Source organism: Mustela nivalis, assembly GCF_964662115.1.
Source record: "Mustela nivalis genome assembly, chromosome: 18".
In the NCBI taxonomy this organism is placed as follows: domain Eukaryota; kingdom Metazoa; phylum Chordata; class Mammalia; order Carnivora; family Mustelidae; genus Mustela; species Mustela nivalis.
Genome location: NC_139037.1, coordinates 26,645,196 through 26,660,530, shown reverse-complemented (window position 1 = coordinate 26,660,530; position 15,335 = coordinate 26,645,196). Strand labels below are relative to the sequence as shown.

At 52.1% G+C, this 15,335-nt stretch overlaps 1 protein-coding gene across 10 annotated transcripts in view; it reads left to right on the top strand.

Annotated features, from left to right (window-relative positions):
- Positions 1 to 15,335, top strand: part of LOC309853896 (protein NLRC5-like) — a 94,899-nt gene that overhangs the window by 51,646 nt on the left and 27,918 nt on the right. For 9 of the 10 annotated variants that reach the window (XM_082712497.1, XM_082712498.1, XM_082712490.1 and 6 more), the window contains 10 exons: positions 187 to 246; positions 4,866 to 4,934; positions 5,821 to 7,495; positions 8,579 to 8,662; positions 8,811 to 8,894; positions 10,281 to 10,364; positions 10,483 to 10,572; positions 11,195 to 11,254; positions 12,726 to 12,791; positions 13,280 to 13,363. In XM_082712497.1, the coding sequence (XP_082568623.1) occupies positions 187 to 246; positions 4,866 to 4,934; positions 5,821 to 7,495; positions 8,579 to 8,662; positions 8,811 to 8,894; positions 10,281 to 10,364; positions 10,483 to 10,572; positions 11,195 to 11,254; positions 12,726 to 12,791; positions 13,280 to 13,363 (2,356 nt within the window). The remainder of the gene's footprint in view (positions 1 to 186; positions 247 to 4,865; positions 4,935 to 5,820; positions 7,496 to 8,578; positions 8,663 to 8,810; positions 8,895 to 10,280; positions 10,365 to 10,482; positions 10,573 to 11,194; positions 11,255 to 12,725; positions 12,792 to 13,279; positions 13,364 to 15,335) is intronic. The other variant, XM_082712499.1, reaches the window with a different exon arrangement.

Below are 15,335 nucleotides of genomic sequence, written 5' to 3'. Positions count from 1 at the left end.
GCGCACATTTCTACCCACAGCTGCCTTCCCTGGTCGGGCCGAGTGTCGACCTCACTTCTCTCCTGCTGGGGACCCGCCCTGACAGATGAGCCCTGAGCCAGACACCGGGCCACAGCCAGTCCCAGAGCTGGTCCCAGAGCATCCCCCCACGTCCCCACAACGTCTTCCATTCCCCCTCTCTTTCAGCGTTTCCCAGCCAGCTGGAGGCCGGTGAAGAAAGCCAGCCTGCCTCTCAGCTCCAGCACGGTGAGGCCCGGGGGTGCGGGGTAAGAGGGGGGCAGTGAGGATGCTGAGGCCCCACCTCGCGCCCTGAAGGGGCAGACGGTGGCTGGGCACAGTCATTTCCCTTAAACCTCCTCATTCTGCAACACATCTGCACATATCCCCTCCCTGCCAACATGGATCCTAGGCACCCACCCCCCGCCCCCACCCCATCTCTCCCTCTGCAGCCCTGAAGGCTTTGGCTTGTCCTGATACCTGTTCCCAGAGGTCTAAGCTGGAATGTCCTGAGCGAGCAGGAAGGTGTCAGCCCTTGGGCAGTGCCGAGATCCCAGCCACTCTCACTAGAGGAGGCGTGTTCTCACCTTGTGCCCTAGCCTCAGGCCTCGTCCTCCAAACCCACAGACTCAGGCCCCACATCACTGAGATGCCCTGGGCCCCGATATTAACCCACAGACCACTGTCCACACCCTGGCAACCTTGGACTGATTTTTCGGGTAGAACACAGAGAGGTCAGTGATCAAATGGTGACCACCTCGGGATTCATGGGCCAACTTCTTATTTTTTTTTATAGTGGCAAAATATACATGTCCATTTTTAAAGATTTTATGTATTTGAAAGAGAGAGTGAGCTCAAGCAGTGGGGAGGGACAGAGGGAGAGGGAGAAGCAAATTCCTCAGTGAGCAGAGAGCCTGACCTCGGGCTCCATCCCAGGATGCTGAGATCATGATCTGAGCTGAGGGCAGATGCTTAACCGACTGGGCCACCCAGGCACTCCTATCTTAACCATTTTTTTTAATGTATTTTTTAAAAGATTTTAATTATTTATTTGACAGAGAGAGAGAGATCACAGGCAGAGAGGCAGGCAGAGAGAGAGGAGGAAGCAGGCTCCCCGCAGAGCAGAGAGCCCGATGTGGGGCTGGATCCCAGGACCCTGAGATCATGACCTGAGCTGAAGGCAGTGGCTTAACCCACTGAGCCGCCCGGTGGCCCGTTAACCATTCTTTTTTTTTTTTTTTTTTTTAACAGACAACACCATCAAGTTTTACTCGTTTTGAAAGATGTCATGAAAGAATGTGTCCTTCTAGTGATCAGATTATCCCCCTGACAAAGTTTCCCATATATGTCGGTAACAATGTTAAGTACTTTAAACAAAGTGTTCTTACTTCTCCATAGATTCTGAGTTCACAGAACTTAACAAATCATTACAATTCTTAAGTGCACAGTTCGGTGGTATTAAATTCACTCTTGGGTGACCATCCCCACCATCTATCTTCATCTTGGAAAACTGAAACTCTGTCCCCACTGAACCATAGCTCCCCAGTCTCCTCTCCCCCAACCCTGGGGAACAACCATTTTACTTTCTGTCTTTATGATTTGACCACTCTCAGTAGCTTTTATAAGTGGAACCATCTTGTGACCGGCTCATTTCACTCAACATCTTGACCCTTGTCTGTGTTGTAGCCAGTGTCAGGATTTCCTTCCTTTGTGAGGCTGATGAACATTCCATGATCTGTGTACACCACCCTTGGCTTATCCATCCATCCACTGATAAACTCTTGGGTTGCTTCCATAGTTAAGCTCTTGTGAATAATGCTGCTGTGAACATGGGTGAACAAATATTTCTTCAAAATCCTGCTTTCAGTTCTTTTTGAGTATATCTCAAAATCCAGGGTCATATGGCAGTTCTATCTTTAAATTTTTTGAAGCACTTCCGTACTGTTTTCTCATCCTCAGCGCCATTTTGCCTTCCCACCAGCAGCGCACACGGGTTGTGATTACTCTACATCCTTGCCAGCCCTTGTTTTCTGATTTTGAAAAATATAGTAGCTATCGTGATGGGTGTGAGGAGGTATTGATCTCATTGTAATTTTGATTTGCATTTCCCTAATGATTGGTGGTGCTGAGTGTCTTTCATGTGCTTATTGCCCATTCTTGTGCCTTCTTGGGAGCTGTGTCTCTTCAAGTTCTCTGTCCATTTTTTTTTAACCACTTTGTTCGTTTTGCTGTTGTTGAGGTTAGGGGTTCTTTATATATTCTGGATACTAATCCCTTTTCAGATCTATATTTTGCAGACCTCTCTCATTCTATAGGTTCTCTTTTTATTCCGTGGATAGTGTCTTCTGATGCACAAAATGTTTTTCACTTTCATCAAGCCTGTTTTGTTTGTTTTTTTCTTGTGTTCCCTGGGCCTTGGAGCCATATCCAAGAAATCATTACCAAATCCAATGTTGTAAAGTTTTTGCCCTATGTTTTCTTCTAAGAGTTTGATTGCTAGGGGTCTTATATCTGGGTTCTTGATCCATTTTGAGTTAATTTTTGTATGTGATGTTAAGAAAGGGTCCATCTTCATTCTTTTGTGTGTGGACACCCACTTTTCTCAGCACCATTTTTTGAAAAGATTGTCCATTCCACATTAAAAGGATTTGACACCCTTCTCAAAAATTATTTAACCATATATGTGAAGATTTCTTTCTGGGCTCTCTGTTCTATTCCATTGGTCTATATATCTGTCTTTATGCCGGTTGCCACCCTATTTTGCTTACTGTAGCTCTGTAGTAAGCTTTGAAATCAGGAAGTATGAGCCTTCTAACTTTGTTCTTCTTTTTTCAAGAGTCTGTGGCTCTTTGGGGTCCCTTGGGATTCCAGACGAATTTTAGGATCCATCTTCCTATATCTGCAGAAAAGGTCGTTGGGATTTGACAGAAATTGTGTTGAATCTGTAGATTGTTTGGGGTAAGATTGTGTTTTGTAGTTTTTTTTTTTAAGATTTTATTTATTTGACAGAGAAAGAGACATCAGAGGTAGGTAGAGAGTCAGGCAAAGAGAGAGAGGGGGAAGCAGGCTCCCTGCTAAGCAGGCTCCCAGCCTCTTCGGAAAGGCTAAGCAGGGAGCCTGATGCGGGGCTTGATCCCAGGACCCTGAGATCATGACGTGAGCCGAAGGCAGAGGCTTAACCCACTGAGCCACGCAGGCCTCCCAGTGTTTTGTAGTTTTCATCATGCACGTTTTCCACCTTCTTGGTTAATGTTTAAACATTTTATTCTTTTGATGCTTTCGTAAAGGGAATTATTTTTGTAATTTCCCTTTTAGGTTGTTCATCTGTGTAGAAATGCAGCTCATTTTTATATGTCAACTTTGTATTCCTGCTACTTTGCTGGATTCATTGATTAGTTCCAAAAGATCCTTTTGTGGAGTTTTTAAGGTTCTCTACATATATGACCCTATCCTCTGCAAACAGGTTTTACTTCTTCCTTTCCAATTTAGATGTCTTTTATGACTTTTCCTTGCCTAATTACTCTGGCTAGGACTTCTAGTACTATGTTGAATAGAGGTGGTGAAAGCCTTTACCCCTGCCTTATTCCCGATCTTAAAGGGAAAGCTTTCCGTCTTTCACCATTGTGTCTCAGGATGGCTGTGCACTCAGAACCTTTATTTCTATGGGAAGTATGGGCTTTTTACCATAGCTGTGCATGGCAGTAACATCAACAGGCTTCAACAGAAAACATCCACCCCATAATCCCAGCTCCCCAGCAGATCAAAACCATTTAGTCCTGGTCCCTTCTGGCCTGTACCTATACCATTGAGCTGGTATAATTATCACATAGTTGTGACCAGACCTGAATGATGCTTAGCCAGTGGGTCCTTTATTAAGAGAGGACTTGGGGAATATTAAAATACCCTCAAACTGGTTCCAGTCCCTCTCAGGGGTCCCCAAATCTTCCTGCAGCCCAGCACTTTTACAGCCAACACCTATCAGGGAGAGGGTCCTGCCCAGGGGCTTCTCTGACTGGTCACTGATGCCCGGCTGGGGGAGTATCCCACTTTACTTCTTCACATTTTTCCCTAAATCCTCTTTCCTCTCTTCTTCCCCTCTGTTCTCTCTCCCCTTCCTTCTTGTTTTCCTTCTTCCTCTTCTCCTTTCCCAGACTCTTCGGTAAGGCACTAAAGTATCTCTTAGGAATCCACAAAACAGTTAAGAATCTGAGAAACCAGTAAGGGAAGTGAGGAAACATGAGAGATGTGAAGTAAGGGTGATGAAACACACTGACCCCAGGGGGAGGGCGCAGAACTGGCCTAGTCCATTGAAAACCCCACTTTTCTAACCAGCAGTGGCCTCAACAAGACCTGCATCTTTCCCAAGCCATTCAATGGCCAAGCCTGAGTGTTTCTGAGGCTGCTGGCTGTGGGCCCAGCTTCCCGCATCCTGGCCTGGGAGATCAGCCATCCCAGAGCCTCCGAGTCTGTCACCTAAGCCTGGGACCCCCTTCTGCCAACAGAAACTGGTGTTGATGATTCAACCTCTACCCGCGGCCTGCCTTTGCCTTTGCCCTTGCCCAGGCCTGCCTTTGCCACTGCCTTTGCAGTGACACTTGTCTGTCTGTTTGTGACCTGGAGCTCCCCAAAGGTGCTTGGTGACCCCTCAGCTCAGGCCCCCCCTTCTGCCAACAGAAACTGGTGTTGATGATTCAACCTCTACCCGCGGCCTGCCTTTGCCTTTGCCCTTGCCCAGGCCTGCCTTTGCCACTGCCTTTGCAGTGACACTTGTCTGTCTGTTTGTGACCTGGAGCTCCCCAAAGGTGCTTGGTGACCCCTCAGCTCAGGCCCCCAGACTTCACCCCTTACTCTTTTCTCATTCTTTCCAGGCCTCAAGCGGCCTCATCAGAGCTGTGGGTCCTCACCCCGCCCGAAGCAGTGCAAGAAGCAGCAGCTAGGTGGGTACCAAGGTGGGGAAGGATCCAGACATCAGGACCTGCCCTGGGGCCAGGACACAGATCCTGGACTCTGTGCCCCGCTGATAAGCTCCCAGGAGCCCAACAACTCTGGTCTTCCTTTCAACAGAGATAGACTGGACGTCCTGGGTGGACAGGGGAGAGGTGACCAGTATGACCTCAGACTTGGGGCCTTATTGGCCAGTTTAGAGATGGGCAGAATACCAGGGAGATTTTCCCCCACCACAAGGCATGGGAGCTGCTGAGGACCGGCCAGGCCAGAGGGAGTAGAGTAGACGGAACTTCTCTCACTCTCCACCCATTGGCCAAAAGAATCCTTGTTCTCAACCAGCTGTCCCCAGCATCCCCTGACAGTGGCCCCAGTTCTTCCCCTGGGCCACCCAAGTTTTCCCGGGGATCCAACAATTAAAAAGTCAGTGCCCGGCATAGTAAGGGCCCAGCTTCCAGTTCTGACTGGCAAGTGCCTAGGCCTACAGGTGACTAGCCCTCACCCCTGGGGAATTGCAAAACTGAAATATTGGGTGGGGAAGAGGCTACTCAGATACAGAAGATGTTGCAATGGGAGGCCCCCCTTCCCCTCCCCCATCTCACCAACAACTTTACACCATCTATATTGTTGCAAAACAAACAGAGCCATGATCTGCGCTCCCCCAGCCGGACTTCTCCATTTGAATGGCCCCCAGAATCAAGGCTTCTGTAGAACTAGGAACCAGGGACTGGGGAACCAGTTCCTTCTAGGAATTGTGTGCTCTTGCCAATCCCCATGCCCTTGCACACACAGCTGAGGCTCCAGGCTCCCAACAGCCAGTGCTGGGATGAGGGGATCTGGGGGTGGGAGGCCACTCATGCCTTGCCCTGCCCCCTGCAGAGTTGGCCCAGAGGTACCTGAAGCTACTGAAGACCTCCACCCAGCAACGCTATGGCAGTAAGATCCCTGGGCCAGGGCAACCCCTAGCCTTCCACCAGGCCTACATCCCCCCAATCCTGCAGTGGAGCCGGACCCCGACACCCTTCCGCACCCAGGAGGGGGTGGCGCCGGGGGATCCCAAGTCAGAAGATGGCGCGGACGTGAGCATCCGGGACCTCTTCAGCACCAGGGCCGACAAGGGCCCGAGGGTGACGGTGCTCCTGGGGAAGGCGGGCATGGGCAAGACCACCCTGGCCCACCGGCTCTGCCAGAGGTGGGCTGACGGCCAGCTGGACCGCTTCCAGGCCCTGTTTCTTTTTGAGTTCCGCCAGCTCAACCTGATCACACGTCTCCTGACGCTGCCCCAGCTCCTTTTCGACCTGTACCTGAGCCCTGAGGCGGGCTCCGACCTGGTCTTCCAGTACCTGGAAGAGAATGCTAATGGAGTCCTGCTCATCTTTGATGGGCTGGACCAGGCCCTGCATCCCCGCTCCAGCAGAGGGCAGGCAGGTCCTGAGGACCCAAGTCCGGCCCTTGACCTCTTCTCCAGCCTCTGCCGGGGGACCCTGCTGCCCGGCTGCTGGGTATTGGCCACCTCCCGCCCAGGGAAGCTGCCCGACTGCCTGCCTACAGAGGCAGCCACAGTCCACATGTGGGGCTTTGACAGGCCGCGGGTGGAAGAGTATGTGGGCCGCTTCTTCCCGGACCAGCCGGGGCAGGAGGCAGCCCTGGCGGAGCTGCGGGGCAGCAGACACCTCCAGAGCTTGTGTGCCGTGCCTGCGCTCTGCCAGGTCACCTGCCTCTGCCTCCTCCGTCTGCTCCCGGGCAGCCCCCCAGGCCAGTCTGCGGCCCTCCTGCCCACCGTGACTCAGAACTACGTGCAGATGCTGTCCACCCTCGGCCCCCGTGGGTACCTGCCTCCCGAGGCCCTGCTGGAGCTCAGTGAGGTGGCCCTGATCGGCCTGCAGACCGGGAAGGTCATCTTCTCTGTAGGAGACATCCGCCCACCCACAATGGCCTTTGCGGCTGCCCTCAGTTTGCTGACCTCCTTCTGCATCTGCACTGGCCCGGGGCACCGGGACACAGGCTACGCCTTCACCCACCTCAGCCTACAGGAGTTTTTTGCTGCCTTGTACCTGATGACCAGCCCCAAGGTGGACGGAAATGCACTTGCCAGCCACATCACTCTCAGTTCTCGCTGGGTGCTGCGGACCAAAGCTAGGCCTGGCCTCTTAGACCACCTCCCCACCTTCCTGGCGGGGCTAGCGTCCCGTGCCTGCCGACCCTTCCTCAGCCTCGTGGCCCAGCGGGACGAGATGTGGGTGAGTGCCAGGCAGGCCGTGGTGATGCAAGCCTTGAGGAAGTTGGCCGCCCGCAGGCTCACGGGGCCGAAGATTGTGGCGCTCTGTCACTGCGTGGGTGAGACCCAGGAGCCTGAGCTGGCCAGTCTCATGGCCCAGAGTCTCCCCTGTCACCTGTCCTTCCACAATTTCCCACTGACCTACGCTGACCTGGCTGCCCTGACCAGCATCTTGGTGCACAGGAACGCCCCCATCCACCTAGATTTTGAGGGCTGCCCTCTGGAGCCCCACTGCCCTGAGGCCCTGGTGGGCTGTGAGCAGGTCGAAAATCTCAGGTGAGAGTAGGATCAGGGGAGGACGGGGGAGGCCCTGGGAGGGCCCTGGGCTTCGAGAGGGTGGAGTTGGTCAGACCCTTGCCAAGGGAGGCTGGGCGTAGATCTTGAACGTGAGGACAGAGTCCAAACTGCCCCTCGACCCGAGAGCCGGTGCAGAAGCTCCCTTCCTTCTGAGACCTTAGGGTCCAGGTGTCCTTGCATTGGCTGGGAATCTGCTGACTCTCCCTGTCCCTTTCAGCCGTAGACTGGAGCCTCTGACTCCAGAGGTGGTCTGACTTTGGGCAGGTTACTTAACCTCGCAGCCTGAGTTTCTTTGTCCCTAAAATGAATCAGTAATAATACCAACTCCATGAGGAGAGTTGTGAGAGTTGTGAGTTATTGTGAGAGCCTGGTAAGAGATTGCTGGGAAAACCCTCCTTAGCAAGCGCCTAGTGCACAGCAAAGGCTCAGTATGTGTAGCACGATTGAGAGAAAAGGTGAAGCCCAGAGAACCCAGCCCCCTGCCCCCCAGTACAGTGAGTGAAGTAATGTTGAATTTTGTTTGCATGTCGTGGAATGCTCAGAGGTAAGCGGTCCAGGTCTCTAAGCTGGCTGAGCTCCATGTGGTCATGCAGGGACCCAGGCCCCTCCCCCTGATGCTCCATCATCCCCTTGGGCATCTAGATCTGCATGGTCAAACCCGGGTCATGGGCATCTCTGCTCCGGCTTCGGGGAAGGGAAGGGAGCGTGCATTAGATACACCCAGTTTGTCAAAGCCCACACACATGGAGATGGGACACGTCCCTTTGGCTCACCTTTCAGTGACGAGAACATATCTACATAGCCACTCTGAGCTGCACGGGAGGCTGGAAATGTGAGTGGGAAACTGTTCCCAGTTAGAGCTGCATCCGTGGAGAATGGGTTTCCGTGGGCAGTTAGCAGTCTTTGCCATACTACGTGTTTCTTATTTCTACAAACAACAGCTCCTGCTACTACTATTAACGTCACCATTCAGTTCCATCTGGCAGAGGAAGGGGTGGGAGTGATGGCTTCTAAGCCCTGCCCAGCACTGAGGCTCTGCCATCTTGCCTCTTCCTGTGGCAGCTTTAAGAGCAGGAAGTGTGGGGATGCTTTTGCCGAAGCCCTCTCCAGGAGCCTGCCGACAATGGGGAGCCTGAAGAAGCTGGGGTGAGCCAGGGCTTGGGTCCTAGAGGAATCCTCAGCTGGAAATGCCTGGAACTCTCCCCTCTCCCTTTGACCCCGCACAGGGCAGATTCCTGGCCTACCCCCCCTTTCCCACCCCCATTCTTGCCCACCACGTTTGCTTACCCTGTAGGTTAGCAGGAAGTAAGATCACTGCCCGAGGCATCAGCCACCTGGTGCAGGCTCTACGCCTCTGTCCACAGCTGGAGGAGGTCAGGTGAGTGATTTCCAGGTAGACCAGCTGGCTAGGGGGACAATTTATTTCCCAGGTCCCTGGGCTCCCCACCCCCACCCCAGAGCCTATAATGAGTCCTGAATTTTCCATCAGGATTGGGCCTGTTTTTCAGTGAGACCCAGAGAGGGGAAGCTTTGGTCCAAAAACGGGGTGGGGATAGATCCAGACACAAGTCTCCCCAAAACCTTGGAGCACTGCTACCTTCATCTAATAGTTGGGGCTGTCTTGAAGGACCTTGAGTTTTGAGGCCCCCCTTCTCCTCTTTCTGTGACCTTGAGAGAAGGGATGGCCATGTGTAGGCAGGTGTCAGGCACAATGGGTCCACACAAGTGCATGAAACCCACACATACCTTCACACTTGTGCACATGTGTGTTCACACGTGCACTTGTCTGCTCACTTAAATACATTCCCTTCACATGCACATTCATATCTGTATACATACTTGTGCATACTTAGAACCACATACCATTTAGTTGCAACTTACATGCTAACTGATCACATCTGTGCAGATATAGTCCTGCCTTGTGTTTGTGATGAGTAGCCCAGGAGGGATGGGGCTGGGGAGCATTCTCAAGAGCTCATGGGCAGAACCACCACGAGCTTGTAAGGCAACTTTAGGAGATTTAGAAGGGCACCCTTTTGTCCAGACCCATGCAACCTGACACTAAGTCATCCCACTTACTGAGTGGAGTGTTAGCCGGACCACAGCTTCTATCCCCTCAACTGGGTGCCTTTCTGTGGGATCACTGGCTGGCAGGAGAAAAGACAAAGATCACTGTTAATAATCAGGAGGGAAAAAGTGTCAACAGGTTCACATTCCTAAACCTTTGCACTAACCAGAGCAATCATGAACAAAAGGACCCTTGCACTTATGTCCCTTTGGCTAGGAACTCAGGCAAGGCTGGATTGGAGACTCCATTTGATGGGGAATGTGAGGTCAGAAAGAAAGTGCTTGGCCTAAGGTTCTGGGTGAGTCAAGACCAAAGCTGGGGCTGGAAGCAGCATCTCCTGTATCCCAGTCTAGACTCCACTTATCACCCAGGAGCCAGGAGGCCCTGATAAACTCTGGCCTCAGGCACATCCCAGATGTAGCCCTAAGAGCAGTGTTCTGGATGTCCTCTTCCCACCTCATGAGGCCTTCACAGCCCGTTATCCCGATCTCTTGGGCCATTAGGCAGGAAGTCCCCCTTGGGGCTGAATAGGGACAGACGTGAGGACAGCAGAGGGCTTCTTCTAGCTGGGCCTACTGGGTACTGTGGAGGAGGTCACCAACATATTGTGGGCCTATGACTTGGGGCAGCCATGTCACCTGCCAACTGGGGCCCCCAAGTCCCCCAGCTCCATGGCTGAGGGGCTGGGGCTCTCAGCTTTCAGGACAACCAGCTCAAGGACTGGGCTGTGCTGAACATTGTGGAGGTACTTCCTTGTTTGCCGCAGCTTCGGAAGCTTGAGTAAGCAATCTTTCCAACCCCTGCCTGAGCCCCTCACTCCCGGCCTGGGAAAGCAAAGAAAGTCTGGGTCCCCTGGGAGATAGGATCCGCTCCTGATACCCTTGCCACAATCTTGCAGCCTGAGCCGCAACAATGTCTCCGTGTCAACACTTCTCTGCTTGACAAAGGTAGCAGTCGAATGTCCTACTGTCAGGACCCTGCAGGTCAGGTGAGCAAAAGAGGTGGAATCTGGGCCTTCAGAGGCTTGAGAAAAGGGAGGAGAGTGTAGGGAGTGGGGAATGAAGCACCATGTCTGCAGTACGTATGTATGTGGGCCTGAATCCGTTTTATTCACTTCAAGATCTCCAGAGCCCAGCTCAGGACTGGCACCTGGTACCCAGTATATAGTGGCTGAGCGGAACGATGCATGGATAGATGGGCGGAGGGTTGAAAGAGTGGGTCAACACATCTAGGAAGCGGTAGTTTTAGCTGCGGAATCCTGAGCCGTGTGTCGCTCTCCGTGGTGCTGAACGGAGTGGGTCAAGTGCCGTCGCTCCTTACTCTAAAACACAGTTAATTCCCACAAAAGCTCTTTGCATTCCTAATTTCAAATGTCCTCTCTGTAAATATTGTTTTCCTGGCCTTTAAAAATACTCTCTTGGATTTATCAAGCAACGACAGTCACACATTTTACTTGTCTGATTTGGGGCATTTCTGCCAGTTGTTTCTCTGTTGGTTATAATAAAATAGACTTCCTCTGGATGTCTGGGGCTGCAAGGGGAGTGCAGGTAGTGGGCGATGTGCTGCTTTCCAGTCCACCGGTTTCATGGCTCAGTGTCTGACTCTTGCAGGGAGGCAGACCTCATCTTCCTTCTTTCACCGCCCACAAAGACTGCTGCAGAGCTTCAAGGGTAAGAACCTAGGAAGGCGGTGGGTCTGGGCTCATTCCAAGGTGCAATCTGGGCTCAACCATTGGCAGAGTAAGATGGCCAAAAGAGAGCCTATGAAGAGCTGGAATGTGGGGCTGCCCTGAGAAATACCTTTCTTCTCAAAGTTGACAAAGGACTTTACCTTCCTCTAGCATGTCTGGACCACATCTGGTCCCTGTGCTGGAGGGAGCATCCCCAGAAATCTCAGAGCAAGTCAAGCATGACTTAGGGAAGGCATGACTATAGATTGGTGTTAGTATGTGGGAAAAGCTCTGGAAAATTCTTCCATCAAAAAAAAAGTGTGTGAGGGGGGGAGAAATGGTGATACCCACATCTCAGAGTACTCTGAGGATGAAACGAATTAATATACCGAAAATGCTTAAAACACCGCTGACATCCCGGTGACACTCAGATGCCGGCTAATCCAGCTGTGCATGGATTCCAGTTTGGCTGGTCCTGCATGGGCAAAGAAAGTGAAGCAGCCGTTCCGTGAGAGAACGTTCCAACTGGACTTTCTCTCACTCCTTCCCGGCTGACCAAGACTCACAGACTTGGTATAAAGTATGTCCCTGGGCAAGTCCTTTCCCTGCTCCGAGCTTCCATTTCCTCACCCATACAACAATCTAGTCAGACCAGTATCTTTTTCCCCTCTGGCTGTATGGAGCTGAGATGCCCAGTATGGTAGCCACTAGCCACATGTGGCTAATTAAGTATATATTAATTAAAATTAAGTTTTAAAATGAACACTTTAAGTTTATCAGCCACATTAGCTGCATTCCAGGGCCTCAATGGCCATGGAAGACTAGTGTCTCCCACAGTGGATGGCGCAGATCTAAAACATTCTCTTCATTGTGGAAAGTTCTGTCAGATGGTGCCAATCTAGAGGTCTATGAAAACCTGGCCAGTAACATGCCAGCTTGTCTGCAGCCCCCACTCGTCCCGTGGCCCAGTGGGAGAGAGCCTGGAGGTGGCACAGCCTGGACCCACACACAGTCCATGCTCCCAGCCATTAGAACCACAGGCGGCACGTGTAGAAATAGAGAGCTTCACAACATAGGAATAGCAACTTCTTTTTGCTGAGCTTCAATTCTGTGCCCGTTCTGGGTGCTTGGCCAAACATTGTCTCATTTTTAGTCCTTCAATCACTTTGTGTTAGAGATTGTCATTCCATCTTGGGAAAGAGACCATAGAAGTTCCGATAGGGGAAGTGACTTGGCCAAGGCCACACAGCTCTGGCAGAGCCAGAATTTGAATACAGTTTATTTGTCCTCAAACATTTTGCTCTGGCTGCTTTGCTGAATAGCACATTTAGCTCCTCCAAACAACCATCTCTGTTACTCATTCCCGGTGGGTGGTGCCCTGGGCTCTTCAGGCGCGGAACCCAAGACAAGAGGTTTGGCCCTTCAGGCCCTGGACTCTAAGGCGAGGCCACTGTTGGATTTGTTCTTGCCAGAGCGCCAGACCTGCAGGGAAATGCTGGCCAGAGGGAAGAGGCTCAGAGTAGAAGTCTGACACTCAGGTACCTCTGTGGGCTCCATTGCCTTAAGGGGAGGGATATGGTAGGGGGATGGGGGGGTGCCTTCCTAGGAGAGGTATAGCAGGGGCGAGGAGGCTAAAAGGAAAAACAGGCATGGGGCAGAGAAAGGACCCGAATAACCCATCCTGGCCTGAATAAGGAACTTCTGTCATAACGGCAATAATTACAACTAATTTAATGGGCCCTTGCTACACACTGGGCACTGTAGTATTTGATATCCTTTTCTCACTGTAATTCTTTTGAAAACCCTGCCAAGTATACTTTATTATTCCTATTTGATAGAGAAGGAAAGTGAGGTTAAGGGCTTTGTCTAAGGTTGCCCAGTTACTAAGAAGCAGGACCAGGATGAGACCCTGGTCTGACTGCATCCTGACTCCTCTGGCTCCCACTCCTGGCAGTGGCCCTTGGGGCCGGAGGAGGTGTGGTGTTGCTTCTTGTCCTGAGCAACCCCGCATCCACCCTCACTCCAGGCTCCAGCAGTGTGAGCTCAGGGTCCATGAAGCACAGGAGCTCATAGCCCAGCTCCAGGAAGGCCCCCGCCTGGACGAAGTGGAGTGAGTATTACAGAAAGTGCTGGGGTGGGAGGTGGGTGGGGGGCAGGGCACTGTCTGAAGGGCCCCCACTTTGGGCGCGTGATGTAAGGAAGGGCATGCTGCCTCATTAAGAATCTGGGGAGGTGCGCCTGGGTGGCTCAGTGGGTTAAGCCTCTGCCTTCAGCTCAGGTCATGATATCAGGGTGCTGGGATTGAGCCCTGCATCAGGCTCTCTGCTTGGCGGGGAGCCTGCTTCCCCCTCTCTCTCTGCCTGGCTCTTTGCCTACTTGTGATCTCTCTTTCTGTCAAATAAATAAAATCTTAAAAAAAAAAAAAAAAAAAGAACCTGGGGAACTCAGACCACCATGGCATCTACCACTGTTCAGCACTTGCCCTCGACCAGGCTTTTTTGCATACATCCTCTCATTTGATTTTACCGTCTCTGAGATGTGTAAGTATTATTACTATGCACACTTCATGGAGGAGGAAATTGAACCACACGGAGGCTAAGTTTGCTCAAGGTCACACAGCTAGGAAGAGTCCAGGCCAGGGTTCAAGCTCAGACAGTCTGACTCCCACCAGCCTTGTCCTTGTAAGCGGTGTCATTGAGAGCTGCAAAGTAGAGACCTTATCACATGTGTCTTCCAAACCACAGCCCTCAGGGTCCCCTCCCCCGTCTTCCTCCCAGAGTACAGTGAGACCACCTTCCCTTTTGGGGCTGGAGAAGTTCTGTTAATGCCCAGCTCCTTTGAGAGTAGGGCTTGGGATTGGTAGAGGCCCTGTCATGTCCCCAGGACCGGGGACCCTTGCTAGGACTATGCCAGGAAATCAAATGGGCATGAGGGTGGAGTGATGGACTGCTGTGATGTGAGGAGAGCAGCCCCAACCTAGGGAAGGATGAATGGGTGAGGACCTTGGTGACTAGAGCTTGAACCTTGACCTTGTCCCACTGAGAGAAGCAAGACAGGATTAGAAGTTTCTGCAAAACACAGGACATCACCAAGCCTGAGCCTCCCCCACACCTGCCCTGGTGCTCTCACCTGCAGTATGGCCTCATCACCCACCTGGCTAGCCAGACCAGACATCTCTCAGCTCCTGCACCTTCCCCCAGAGCCAGCCCATCCCACATCTACCCACCACTTACATAGCTCTCAACACCACCCTCTTTTCATCCACTTCCCCCATCCAAACCACTCTCACTCCTCACCCAGATGACCCATCAGCCTCCTCACTGGGTTCCCTGCTTCGACACTGGCCACTTCCATGTAGCAAAGAGTGACCTGCATTTCACTGCTCACTGCTGCCTACCCCCCCCTTTACGCCTTCCCACTGCTCGTGGTGAAGCCCAAATCCTAAAATCCTGTGTGATCCAAAACGCTGCCTCCAGCCCACCAAGCCCCATCTGACCCTGTCCTGTCACTGAGATCTTCAGTCCTACACAGTGCCTTCCTTTCAGCTCCTCCAGTGGGCTATGCCCCAGGACCTTTGAATGAGCTACTCCCAATACCAGGAACATCTTTCCCCCATCTCTGTCCCACCCCTTACCTACTGAACTCCTGGTGCTTCAAGCAAGTAGTTCCAACATCAGGGAAACCTTCCCTGATGCCCATGGTAGATCTGATGCCCCTAAAATCATGGAGTTTATCATAAGAAGCAATTACGCAGGTTGGAGCATAAAAAAGCAGCTGGGGTGGGGCCTTGAAATTAGGCTGCCTGGGTTCAAACCCCAGGTCCACCTTTCAGGAGGTGCTTTAACCTCTGTCTACCTCGATTTGCTCGTCACTAAGATGAGGATAGTAACAGGGCCTGCCCCACAGGGTCCTTATGAGGATGAAATGTCCAGTAATGGTGGAAGCAACTGGACCAGTCAGGACTCATCATACACAGCCTTGTGGTGTCTATCATTATTAGGACTCATTTACCAGAGTGCTGCTTTGCCTAAAGTCAAGGAGGGACTGTGCAAGTGCTAAGGCTGAAGGGGGGGGGCCGCCCC